Here is a 12,641-nt window from a genome sequence, read left to right as displayed (position 1 = left end):
TCGTGCTGGCAACGCTAAAGTTAGCTCCGTGGCCTTTTCACTATAATAAGGGTTGGACGCATGTTCGGCTGTAAGTCTTTAACAAAGACCTTGCCCTTGCAGGTGAAGTCTGAGAGCGTGGTGAAGGAGACGACGGAGATGATGGACGAGAAGGGCGTGTTCTATAGACAGGAGGTCACTGACTACATCCAGGAGCTGTCCCCCCACGATACCACCACCACCTCACACTCTGACATCTCGGACTTCTGATCACACAACAGGGGAGGTGGGGGGGGGGTAGAAGGGGTTCATGGGGGTCAATGGCGCCACCACCACCATCGGCTTAGACAGGGTTTGATGGTGGGACAACAGCACCACCACCACCACCGCCACCACCATCACTCCACGGCGTTATAGTTCAGACTTCTGACCACACAACAGGGGAGGGGAGGTGGGGGGTAGGAGGTCAATTGGGCCACCACCACTATCGATATATCACATTAAACAACCTGATGGTTCAGACTTGTGATGTCACAACAACAACAGTTAAATTTGGGGTTGTTGGGTTGTTGTTGATTTTTTTTTTTTTTGGTGGGGGGGGGGGGGGGGGGGGCAGAAGGGTCCCATTGGGGTCAATGGCACGACTACTTCCGATTCACATTCTGTTGGTTCAGACTTCAATAGCAGTTTTGGCGGGAGAGGTGGGAGTTGGGAGAAGGGGTGAATGGGGGTCAATGGCGACCCCACCACCACCTCACAGCCTGGTGGTTCAGGCCTGTGACGACACAAGACACCAGTTACAAGTAAATGTTAGGACATAATTATGAAAAGAGATGCTTGGCGGGACGAGGTGATAGTACTAGCCCGCTGTCGCTGTTGCTTGGATCTTCCTTTGTTGTGGACGTATGCAATGGCAAGGCGAGGTGGTGGTGGGAGGATTATGCAGGAAAACAAGTTTTTATTTAAAAAGGCATGCAGGGCGGGTATGTTTTAATGGTGTCTCTTCAATAACGACACCACCACCCCGTATATCCAAGGCTATACCGAGCGTGCGCCGCTGTACCGCCAAGCGATTGTTGGCTTGGGTGTGTTGATGCTGTGTGGTTTCCAACGCGCGGAGGCAATTTTATTCCGATCCAGACGTTGCGGCGGTGCGCTTCCACACAGTTTTGACTGCTTCATTTCTTTTTGAATGTTTGCGCAATACAAACCGTTTGGAATGTTAATATTTCACATATCAACGCAGGACACATATAAATGAACACTTGCCGTGAAGTTTGCGACAACGCTTTTTTTTACACCTGGCGTCAGCGTGCTCTCGGTATAGCCGAATATACGGCGTGACCACTTTGCGATACTCCCTCTTCTGAATGACTGGCTAAAACTCCAAAGTTGATGATGGTAAATTATATCGTTTTCTCGCAGCATCAGTGCGGCATTCTGGACTCTAAAATAACGTCGATTGCTGATTCCGAGAGTGAAAGAACATTGATATTACCTTTGTAAAGACCATGATTGTAGTCTGGAGTTTCTGATGACGTCATCGTTTGTATTTGAGTGGACATTTCGAAGCGTTCAATAAAGTTGATTCCCCACTTTGTTGTTCATTGTTGGTTTGCTGAACTCTTGTCAGGCCCCACCCCCCCCCCCCCCCCCCCCCCCTCCCTTGCTAACGTCGTCGTTTATATTTCAGTGAAAATGTGGAAACAATACAGTTGATTCCCACAGTTTGTTGTTCATTGGTTTACTAAACTCTTGCGGTGCATTCTCTCTATTTCACTCACTTTATGTTGTCATTGTGTGTCTGTGCGTCCCAAGGACAGATTGTAAGTAAAGGCATAGCCTTAAAGTGTAACTAAACAAGCAAAAAGGAAAAACGTCGTTCAGCAACCTTTACACTTTGATATGAAGAAGGGCCTCATATACTGTCGAACTGCGAAAAATAATTTTTTTTTCTCTCACTCGGACACTGTTTGACGGACATGTGAAGTGCGCGTCAGGAACGACAATCTTCTTAGTTTACCTGATTAATGCCCTTAATTTTTGGTTCTGGTACTTTCAGTTCCGGCTGTTGTCATCAATCTACCAAAATAAAAGATCAAACGGAGTTTTCGATTTTTATTTCATGGTTCAGAAAAATATTGCTTATTTTCTGAAGTCAACCGTTTTAGCGAATCTTTCTTTGATTCTTAAAAGTCATTTCAGATTTTTGAAAAATAGTTAACGGTTAGTAATTACCAATACATCGTAAACAAACATATCGATTGGTTTTGGTAAGAAGACACACGTGCGATGAATGTGGTACCAGTATTTTTGTGGTAAGTAAGGATGCATTTCTTTGCTGTAAGCACATTTACAATGCACATTTAATCTGTTTAGCAACATAAACGAAAGCATGGTACAGTGCCGCTTGTTTGTGGTCTATCTTTTCGCGGCAGATGCGTAACAATTAGGGTCTCAGTTGGAAAAAGCTGCTCGGAACCAGAGCAGATTTGGCTTGGGTTCTTTGAGTGTGAATGATCGACGAGTGGCTTGACATTTTTAACGAATCATTACTGTAGCCTACTTGAAACCATCATCTGTTTCTGAATTTGTCATCAGTTATGATTGAGCAGTCTCATAGGAATCGTCCATAAAATGTTAAACCGAAAAAGGGCAGACGATTCTGAATCACACAGGCTGCTGTACAAAATCAGATCTAAAACGATATTTTGAACTGCGACGTCTGCGTAAATGCCCTGTAACAAAATACCTTGTCCTGGTCATGTGTATACACATCAGCTTCTATTGGGAAGATCAGTATTTTATATTAATCACAAATACAAGATTAGAAATAGTTCTGAAGATCGCCTTTGATTTCAGTTTCAGCGGCAAACTAGCAGATCTGTCCAAACCGGCATCGTTTCATGGTTGAAACTTGAATAATCCCAAATAGATCTGAGTGGGGGTAAGTTTTATAGTATTTCAATTTTTTACGGCAGTTTTATTTAAAGATAGTGTAGTGGATGTCTCTGGTGAAGACTACAGTTATATGAATTTTTTTGTTCTAATATTAAAATGATTGTTCTTTATTTACACAATTGAATAATTTGTAGTTATTTGTTTGCAGATGACGGCATACTGAGTGCTCCAAGAACATACGCCTGCTGGCATTTTGTGTCTTTTCTGAAGACGTCGAGGCAAGCAGAAGTCACGGTCCTGGCCACACACACACACAATGACATGAACAAGAAATGATATTTTTTCATGGGCATATCCAGTATTAAAACTTTATTACCATGCAAACGCAACGATAAGAATTTAGAGAAGGTCATCGTTCACACACACACACACACACACACACTGGGCGGATCCGGCCTTTGTATTCTAAGTGACGATTTTGGAAAGAAGTTGGCTAATTAGTTTGCTCAGGTTGCGCCAGATCTATCAGTTGTCCTTGTTGTGATTCAAATTTTTCTTCTTAACATATTTACTTTTTTGGAAGGTGTATTAGGGGATGTTTCTTGGCTCGGATTGATCCATTTTCCTTGTTTTTATCAACATTTGTCGGACCCCCCACCCCCCCAAGGAGGTTGAACGCTTCGCGTCTTCAACTAAACGCTTCGCGTCGTCAAATTGTCCCTAAAAGAAATTTGGAATCTCCCCCTTAAAAATGATGTGATCCGCCCCTGCACACACACAAACACACACAAATAGAGAAGTAATAAATGGATACAGTTTTTCTTTATTTAAATTACAATCAGATGTGGTCGTAGAACAGGCACTGTAAACAAAACCTAGCATGATATACTACTTGTGTGATGTTTCGGTCAATATCTTTATTTTCCTTTCAGAAATACATTGGCGTTTTGAATGTCAAGGGAAGTGATACAAATGCTGCATCGGGCTATCAAGAACGCGAAGGCAAACAAGGTAAATACCTACTTCTGACATTAGTTTACTTATTAACTCTTTCTATACTGGCCATTATCTCCCCAGTCTCTCCCCAGAAACTGGCCATTTGCATGGGTTTGCAAAGAAATTCTCAAAAATAAACAAAACAAGATGCAGCCTTCAAACTCATAGGTTTTATTGTGAATATATTGCTAAAACATATGCCAAAGTTTGGTTTCATTGTTGTGAAAAAAAATAAAAATATGATGTCCAGAATTTATGGGTATATTTTACGCAATACGAACAAGGGGGTATGTATTTTGACTTAGAAGCATTTTTTCTTATGAAGGCTCTGTTTGCAACAAAACTGTTTCTGTTTACTTGTATGAAGATTGTGCTTACACAAAAACATAACAAATACAAACTGATTTTCCATTTGGTGGTCATGTAAGCATTGTGAACATGTCCGAAAAATCTGATCACACACCATGTGGTCGACATGCAGACCTGAACGGCCAGTGTATGGTGGCAGAGTTGGAAAATAGGAAAAGATGCCAATCCTTCATCAAAAACCGAAGAAAATCGTCATTGTAATAAGTTTGCTTTCTTCTAAATCAAACGACTAGGATAGATGACAGACACAACGACAAACACATTCAATTCTATGTAAAACATACACAATGCTCACGTTAACAAGCTGGCCATAACAATGTGCCCATCGTGCATGAAGTGTGGCTTTGGTCGGATCAGTAGCCGTGCTTTGTCTGCGATACTAAACATGAAATTTTGTTAAAGCGACGATTTAGCAATGTTGTTGTTGCTGCTGCTGCTGTCTGTTCTTGTCACGACATCTCGTTTTTTTCCCTCCTGATTCTGAGAAGAAGCTGTTTAATTGTGATATCAGGCCCAGGAACCCCTGATTTTCACTTGGACCATTCTCAAAGAAACTTAGCGTATGTTAAGAAAAATGAGTGTTCTCCACACTTTGTCTTTTGTTGTTCGTTGTCGTTGCATGTCTACCGTTCCACAGCCACCTACTATAGCTGATGGGGTCTATGTCGACCAAAAGAATGGGATTCACTGTAGGTCGAGTTCCTGTAGGTGGATTAATCTCTGTATACCTAAGACTTTAAAATTGGCAATCTTGTATACAGGGAATACCACAGGGTGTAGTTCCTGTAGCGTTTTGCTAATATCAATGAAAGTCACGTGATGCTTAGCGACATCGTTAGAATTTGATGTTTTTCGATCTTTTTTTTTGGATATTTCTTAGAAATTCGAGTATGGTTTGCAAGTTTTATTGAAAAACTGCACCCTGTGGGATTCCCTGTATACTAGATTGCCAATTTTAAAGTCTTAGGTATACAGGGAATCCACCTACAGGAACTCGACCTACAGAGAATACCACTCTTTTGGTCGACATAGACCCCATCAGCAAGTGTTGAATGACGTATTCAGGCATGAAAATTCTCCGTATTTTCCGTATTTCTGAAAAGAATAAACCGTATTTTTTTTCCCCCCGTATTTTTCCTTTTTTTTTTAAATTTTTTTAAATTTTTTTTAATTTTTTTGATTTTTTATTTTTGTTTAAATTTTTTATTTATTTAATTTTTTTTCCCTAGTCATAGTTATAGTAAAATAGTTTTGGGGCCATGTTTGAATCCAATTTTAAGGCTCAGATAGCCCCAGATTGCACCAAATTGCACCCTTGAAAAAAAAAATTCCGGGGGGGGGCATGCCCCCGGACCCCCCTAAAAGTCTTGGCGCTTTGCGCCTGCGAAACTTGGCGCTACGCGCCTTCGAATTTTTTTTTCAGTATTTTTTTTTCTTCTTCAGTTTTCATGCCTGGTATTTCCACAAAAGACTGCTTGCAGAGAATCATGTGATGCCAATGACAGGTAAGGACATGTGGTAATACATACTACGTTTTGGAACCAGGGAAAATGCAGCACAAATTATTTATCAACCAAATTGATTGACTTGTGCACCACGACAAAAGTTTTCTTTGATCCATAAAAGGTCTTTTGCCAGAAAAATTGCTCTGAACATCAAGTTCCCTGCAAGGTGTCACACATTTACATTATTGAAATAAAAAGAAAACACACCAGTAACCAGGTTAGGTACGTTAATATCTATAATCAATATCTCGGCACGTTACTGCCTTCTTCGGGATGGTAAGCTGAACATTATTGAACAAAATAATCGGTTTAGATTGTATACTTTGATTCCTGAACGAAGAAGCAGAGGTACTGCATACAACTAGGACTGTAATATCAGCTTTTGCCTGAAACACACACACATACACTTATAAAATTATTGCAATGTCATTGTATGAAGCCAGAACAATCACTAACTTACATAGTTGGTCACACAATTACCCATCACTGAACAATAAATCGAAGTCGGGTGGATTCAATGACTAAAGCAGTAAAGGCTTTGAAAAAACCCTCATCACAAAACATCCCCCCCCCAAAAAAAAAGAAAAAAAAATTAAATAAATAAATGAAATAAAACAGGTTGTGTATATAGCGCAGTAAACACCATGCAGGTACAAGCAAAGATTTGACAGTGATTATCCTTGTTTTATATAGCACACATTTTCTAGTTTTGATCTCTCTCTCTCTCTCTCTCTCTCTCTCTCTCTCTCTCTCTCTCTCTCTCTCTCTCTCTCTCTCTTTCTCTCTCTCTCTCTCTCTCTCTCTCTCTCTCTCTCTCTCTCTCTCTCTCTCTCTCTCTCTCTCTGGAAAGTAATTTATTGACCTGTGGGTTATTAAAGTTATTTGCGTTTGTATACACATTGGTGATTCGTAAACTATGTTGAAAGAGATTGTCAAACAATATTATATGGGGTGTCTTAAAAAAAATCTGTCATTATTATCAGGCACACGGTTTTAACAAAGCTATGTCACGGAATGCAACATAAGTGGCTTAAAAAGTCGTGTTTTTGTGTGTGCAGGATATTCGCTAGGACAGGACCTCAAGCTGAACCAGCACAACAGCGATGCATTCTTCCATGGCTTCCACAAAAGTCTTTCACCTATAGCGGGCATTGCATACAGATAAATTCTTTAGACCAATTATACCTCTGTTCCCATGTTAAACATGGAATAATTCTGGACAAATGCGAGGACGTTAGCTTTTTTTTATTTTATTTTTTTTATCATTTTACTTATCATTAAAACTTGTTTAGATTTCGATTCGTAAACCATTTACAGTAATCCTTTGTTTTTTAACTTTGTTCATCTTACCACAGTCACTTTGTTGTTTAGATTTATCATTAAATTTGTTACCATTATGCAGGAAAAATGTAGAATAAAACCAGGAGAGCTTTCGGTAGAAGATATTTCCTGTGTCAAAAGTTAATGCTTATTCTGATTGATGGGTGCTCCAAACTAAGTTATTTTGACTGCCTTATTCGAATTCATTTCCAAGACAGGGCTGAGAAGTGGAGAAGCTTAGGAGAATATCGTAAAAATTGTTTGGGTGTTTATGCAAAACTTTCGAATATGTCAGATTTTACTTTAGAGATTTTAAATACTGTTAACTGACAGAAATGCTATAACTTCTACACCAATTGACTGGATAACTTCATATTCAGCATACTTAAACTTGATTTTATGCATGTGCAGTTCACAAAGTGGCAAATTTTTAGGTTAAATTATCTAACTTTTGCATCACCAATGACACCAACGCTATCGTGTCTGAGGATTGCCCTGAACCTAGCTGTAACTGCATGCTTTCTTCAGGTCATCGATAGTCTGGGGGTTGAAGGGGATGTTTTTACATACTCAGACATTAAAAATAATCAAAAAGGTAAAAGCCTGAAGGGTTTAAATTAGGTAAAAATGGCTACCGCTCAATGTCAAAACTCGTTCTGTTTAGTCGACCCCCGAATTTGGAGAAAAAAAATTGCACAAAAGTCAGACCATTCAATTTACAAAATTGCCACTTACTGGAAAAGCAGAACATAAACTGAAGATAATGAATACCATATATAAAATAATTGGTTCAACAGATGCAGAAGTAATTTGCATGGTTGTGGGTGTCCTTTTTAGGGGGGTCAACCCTGTAGAAGAGACGATTTTCTTTAATTATCAATCCGTAATATATTGTTTGTTATGCATACAAGATTAACATTGACAAATACTTCAAGACTCCTCATTGATCTTAAGAAATGTTGTGGTTTTTTTTGTTACTGACTGATTCACTTTCTATTCACTTTACTCTACATAAGTCACGACAAGAAAAGCAAGGGAGGTAATTTCTTCGGAAGAGGTAATTCTCTCCCCTCAGAACGATTGTTGTAGTTTGTTTGATTTTGTTCCCTTCTAATAAGTATTATTTAAAATAGATCTTTACATCTTGATGTGAAAGGCGCAGTACCCCCCTCCCCCCAGGATGTTAAATTCTAGGTTGTGTCCATGTAAAATCCTGATCCTAGTCAAGATCCGAGTTGGTTTTTCATGCAACTGTGCCTCTTTATGCCACTCAATTAGACATACTTTGCAATCCATAATTGCACGAAACTAAGTACAGGAAATACGTTGTTGTCGTGTTTTTAATATTACATAATGAAATAAAAAATGTCACAACTGGTTTCGTGTTGGGCTTTCTCTCTCTGTCTGAATCTCATAATTACTTACTTCTGAGGCCTGAAATGTGTTGCAGGCATTGTTCAGCTTACATTTATTGTTACAATTTTTGTGGATATGTTATTAAGTGTGTCTGTGTTTCTATCATTCGTTATCAGTGTGGTTAAAAAAAAAAAGCACACGTCAAAGTAATTTACCCTTCATCATTATCAAAACATGCAGATACAGGTAATAAATATTTGTGATACTTAATACAATGTTTGTTTGTTGCGTTTTTTCTTTTTTTCAGAGCAAACACACATCGTATTTGTTCAAACGTGTATATTCTGCACTTTCTAATACCCTGCATGGATCTCCAAATCAAGAATAATGAAAAGGCGTCTAATAGCCCGGCAGCACTCACACGAACATGATAGAAGCTTGCATGCATGCACCCAGGCTCGCTGTCTTCGGCTAAAAGAGTACCGTTGGATCTTCGCTCAGACAAATGTAGCTGTCTTGTCCACTTGCTCCTGTCGCATAGATCTGCAATGTGCAACATCATTTTTGATTAATAAGTCTGAGGCACAGACAAACACACACGCGCGCACATTTGCGAGAGAATGCACGTCAGTCTATTCAATCAAACAGTATAAAAACATACCACAGACGTGGTGGTGGGAACTGGACATTCGCCGTATAACAAAATCAAGAGATTCATTTGTGTGTGTATGTTTAATCAAAAGTTCATCTTGCGCACATTCAGTCTATATTGTAACAGGACCCATCCCGTAAAAACTTCGAACAGATCTATTAAATTCTGAAATCCTTGACAAGTTTTTTTTCAATCATCTGTATCTGACCGAAGTAAAAAAATCAAAACATCAGCCAGTACACGCATCTACCCCCTTACACGACAATACATGTGTGGCGAAAAAAGGAATCGAGAGGGGGGGAACAAGGAATAAATTAGATCCAGAAATAATTCCACTTCATCATTCTAAAATTCAAGTGTGAAGTGATCAGATACTGTGGTAAAGATACGTGCTTAGTATCACAAATGAAAATACAAGCCCTAGGGTTTTAAATCAAGGAAACAATTAAAGTTAAGGAAAGATCAACAGAAATGTCGAGAACATGTAAAATATTGTACTTACAACTTTTCAGCATGCTCTTCGAATAATAATCTCCCAGTCAGCCTCGTGCTTACGACTTCGACAGGATGTTGCCTCTCACGCTGAGCCAGTACATTTGGAGTGAATTCAAAGGCCAGAGATGCAGTACAAGCACATTAGTTAGATCCAATTCATTTACATTGCTACCTTGCCCAATTTATGGCTATTTCTGTTGGTAACATCACACATGTGGCAAGCAGTGCTTGTTGCCGACTCTGCTGGGACAGGCAGCAGACGATTTTATTTAGGAACCAAATTCTGATTGGTTAAAACATAAAACCGGAACTCAAAGTACCACTTGTTCTTTGGAAGTATCAAATCAAGAACAGATAAGCAGGTAAATCTGAAATGGGTTCAGCACTTTTAAAAAATCGTAGTAAATCAGAAAACACAGTAAACGTTGGAAAAATCGTCCAATATCGCTTCTACAGGTCTATACTTGGACAAAACATAAAGCAATTCAGCAAAGCTGACACTTCAAAATGTCTGTTTAGTTACACTTTAAATCTTAATCCTTGTAAAAATAAAGTTCAGTTCAATTCAATTCAATTCAATTCAATTCGAGCCAGGGGCAAAAGGTACAGATGTGTCTAATACTCCCATTGGCCTGGATCTGATAGTAAGAAGGCGGCGTACTATACGGTCTATTGCCGCCTGATGTACTTATCTCGAGTTAGATCCTGGAGCAATTACCGCGCTATTCAACAGAACGGCTTCAAAGTCTTGATTGCACAGGCGCCTGAATTCTGTTTGTGTGTGTGTAGGTCCGAGTGTGCGCGTGTGTCCCTGTGTGCGTGGGAGCGCGTGTTCGTGTGTGCGTCCGCGTGTTTGTAGGTGTATCTGTGTGTTTGTTCTAGGGCCAAAAAAAAAAAAAAATAGGTGTGGTTACGGTAACATAGCCAAAAAAAAAATAGGGTAGGAAGATAGGCAATCCCTTTTTTTTACTTTTTACTTTTTTTTCTAATGTGTACAAATTAAACCTACTTGACAGGGAAATAAGTGTGCGACTCGGGCGCTTTCGCTTTCATTGCGTTTTCTGCACTCGTTTACTTGTTTTTGTGTGTATTTTTTTGACAAATGTAATAAAAAGTTATAGGGTCGGCCCCCCAAAATAGGGTAGGTCGGGTTACCGTAACCACACCTATTTCTTTTTTAGGCCTAGTGTTAATGTTTGCATGTGTTTTCTTGTGGTTGCGTGTTTCCATAGAGAGTAAAAGAAAAAGAGAAATTTCAAAACTCAAACAAACTATTTCACTAAACAGGCAAACAAACGAACACAAGCAAGCAAAAGCAGAAATCAATTTCAAGCGCCTGTGATCGTCTTTGTGGATAACAAAGCGTACAGCGGCAGTGTCCTCCCCGTTCGATTTGTCTGCGCATCTCGGTTGTCATGGTGCCTGAGGATTAGTGTCACGACAGCCTCTCTTCCCCCCCCCCCCCCCTCTCTCTCTCTCTCTGGCTTTGTCCTCTTAGAAACAACAACCACAACTTGTTTTTCCGATCGAATGGAAATTGGACTTCTCTTGGCCTTTACTGCGCATTGTTGATGAAGAAAAAAACATTCCTTTACGTCAATGTCAAAATTGACTTTTTTTTCTGAGCCAATTCCATACATTTTACAACTTTTCCACTGAGGTATTGTACATGTTTTCCCCCAAAACGTATGATTTTGTCCATCATAACCAAGGAAATGACCAACAGTTTGTTCGACAAGACATATTTTTTTGTATGATATCGTTGCCGTGCTTCATAACTCCCTTTGTTCATTTTAATCATTTCGACCTTAGTTTCTCCTCTATATTCTTCTGTTGTCATATTTTTATTCGTTTCTTTTTATTCTTCTTCTATATAGTTATGAAGAACCTAATAGACAGTAGTACACAAAAAGAACAGCTCTTGTAAATAAATTTAAATGTTTTTTTTTTCACTATGATCTGTGCCAGTTGATTTTTGGTCGGGTTTGACGTCACAATTGCACGTCATTGCTGAGAACGTGAAGGGAATGAAGAAGACGGCTTACACGAGAGAGAATGTAGTCACAACCTATAGTCATGCTGCCTTTCATGTAATACTTTCTCCAAAGTAAATATTCACGTTATAGTTCCAATGGTGATAAAGTCAATATTCACATTATAGTTCCAATAGTAGTAAAGTAAAGATTCACATTGTAGGCCTAGTTCCAATAGTGATAAAGTCAATATTCACATTATAGTTCCAATAGTGATAAAGTCAATATTCCCATTATAGTTCCAATAGTGATACAGTCAATATTCACATTGTAGTTCCAATAGTGATAAAGTCAATATTCACATTATAGTTCCAATAGTGATAAAGTCAATATTCACATTATAGTTCCAATAGTGATAAAGTCAATATTCACATTATAGGAGTTTCAATAGTGATAAAGTCAATATTTACATTATAGTTCCAATAGTGATAAAGTCAATATTCACATTATAGGAGTTCCAATAGTGATAAAGTCAATATTCACATTATAGTTCCAATAGTGATAAAGTCAATATTCACATTATAGGAGTTCCAATAGTGATAAAGTCAATATTCACATTATAGGAGTTCCAATAGTGATAAAGTAAGTATTCACATTGTAGTTCCAATAGTGATAAAGTCAAAATTCACGTTATAGTTCTAATATTGATAAAGTCAATATTCACATTATAGCTCCAAAAGTGATAAAGTCAATATTCACATTATAGTTTCAATAGTGATAAAGTCAATATTCACATTATAGTTCCAATAGTGATAAAGTCAATATTAACAGTGATAAAGTAAATATTCACATTATAGGCCCAGTTCCAATAGTGATAAAGTCAATATTCACATTATAGATCCAATTTTGATAAAGTCTTGCTTCCTTTTGTATGGCGATGCGTGAGTCATAAAAGCAAACGCGGGGAGGAAAATACCTATAAGAACGTCGTACATGAAATGATTGCATTGTGTTGGAGCGCTCATATATGCTAGTTTTAGGAGCGATACCAACTCATGATTATCTCATAATTATCTCACTGAGATAGTGTACACA

General features: G+C 38.6%; 2 protein-coding genes and 1 long non-coding RNA gene across 3 annotated transcripts in view; 2 read left to right on the top strand and 1 right to left on the bottom strand.

Moving 5' to 3' along the window:
• The window catches only part of LOC138949381 (uncharacterized), a 40,432-nt gene extending 38,858 nt beyond the window's left edge, over positions 1–1,574 (top strand). The window contains exon 22 of the mRNA XM_070321192.1: positions 103–1,574. Within this exon, the coding sequence (XP_070177293.1) occupies positions 103–249 (147 nt within the window). The 3' untranslated portion in view covers positions 250–1,574. The remainder of the gene's footprint in view (positions 1–102) is intronic.
• LOC138949384 (uncharacterized) overlaps positions 1–12,641 on the bottom strand; it is a 195,064-nt gene that overhangs the window by 75,097 nt on the left and 107,326 nt on the right. The window lies entirely within an intron of this gene.
• On the top strand, positions 2,258–8,686 carry LOC138949379 (uncharacterized). The gene is made up of 6 exons (XR_011450265.1): positions 2,258–2,297; positions 2,842–2,926; positions 3,089–3,174; positions 3,813–3,891; positions 5,689–5,750; positions 6,809–8,686. It is a non-coding gene; the product is annotated as an uncharacterized lncRNA (long non-coding RNA).

Source organism: Littorina saxatilis, linkage group LG15 (genome assembly GCF_037325665.1).
Source record: "Littorina saxatilis isolate snail1 linkage group LG15, US_GU_Lsax_2.0, whole genome shotgun sequence".
NCBI classification, from domain to species: Eukaryota; Metazoa; Mollusca; class Gastropoda; order Littorinimorpha; family Littorinidae; genus Littorina; species Littorina saxatilis.
Note: the sequence above shows the minus strand (reverse complement) of the source record. Positions and strands in the feature narration are given on the sequence as shown.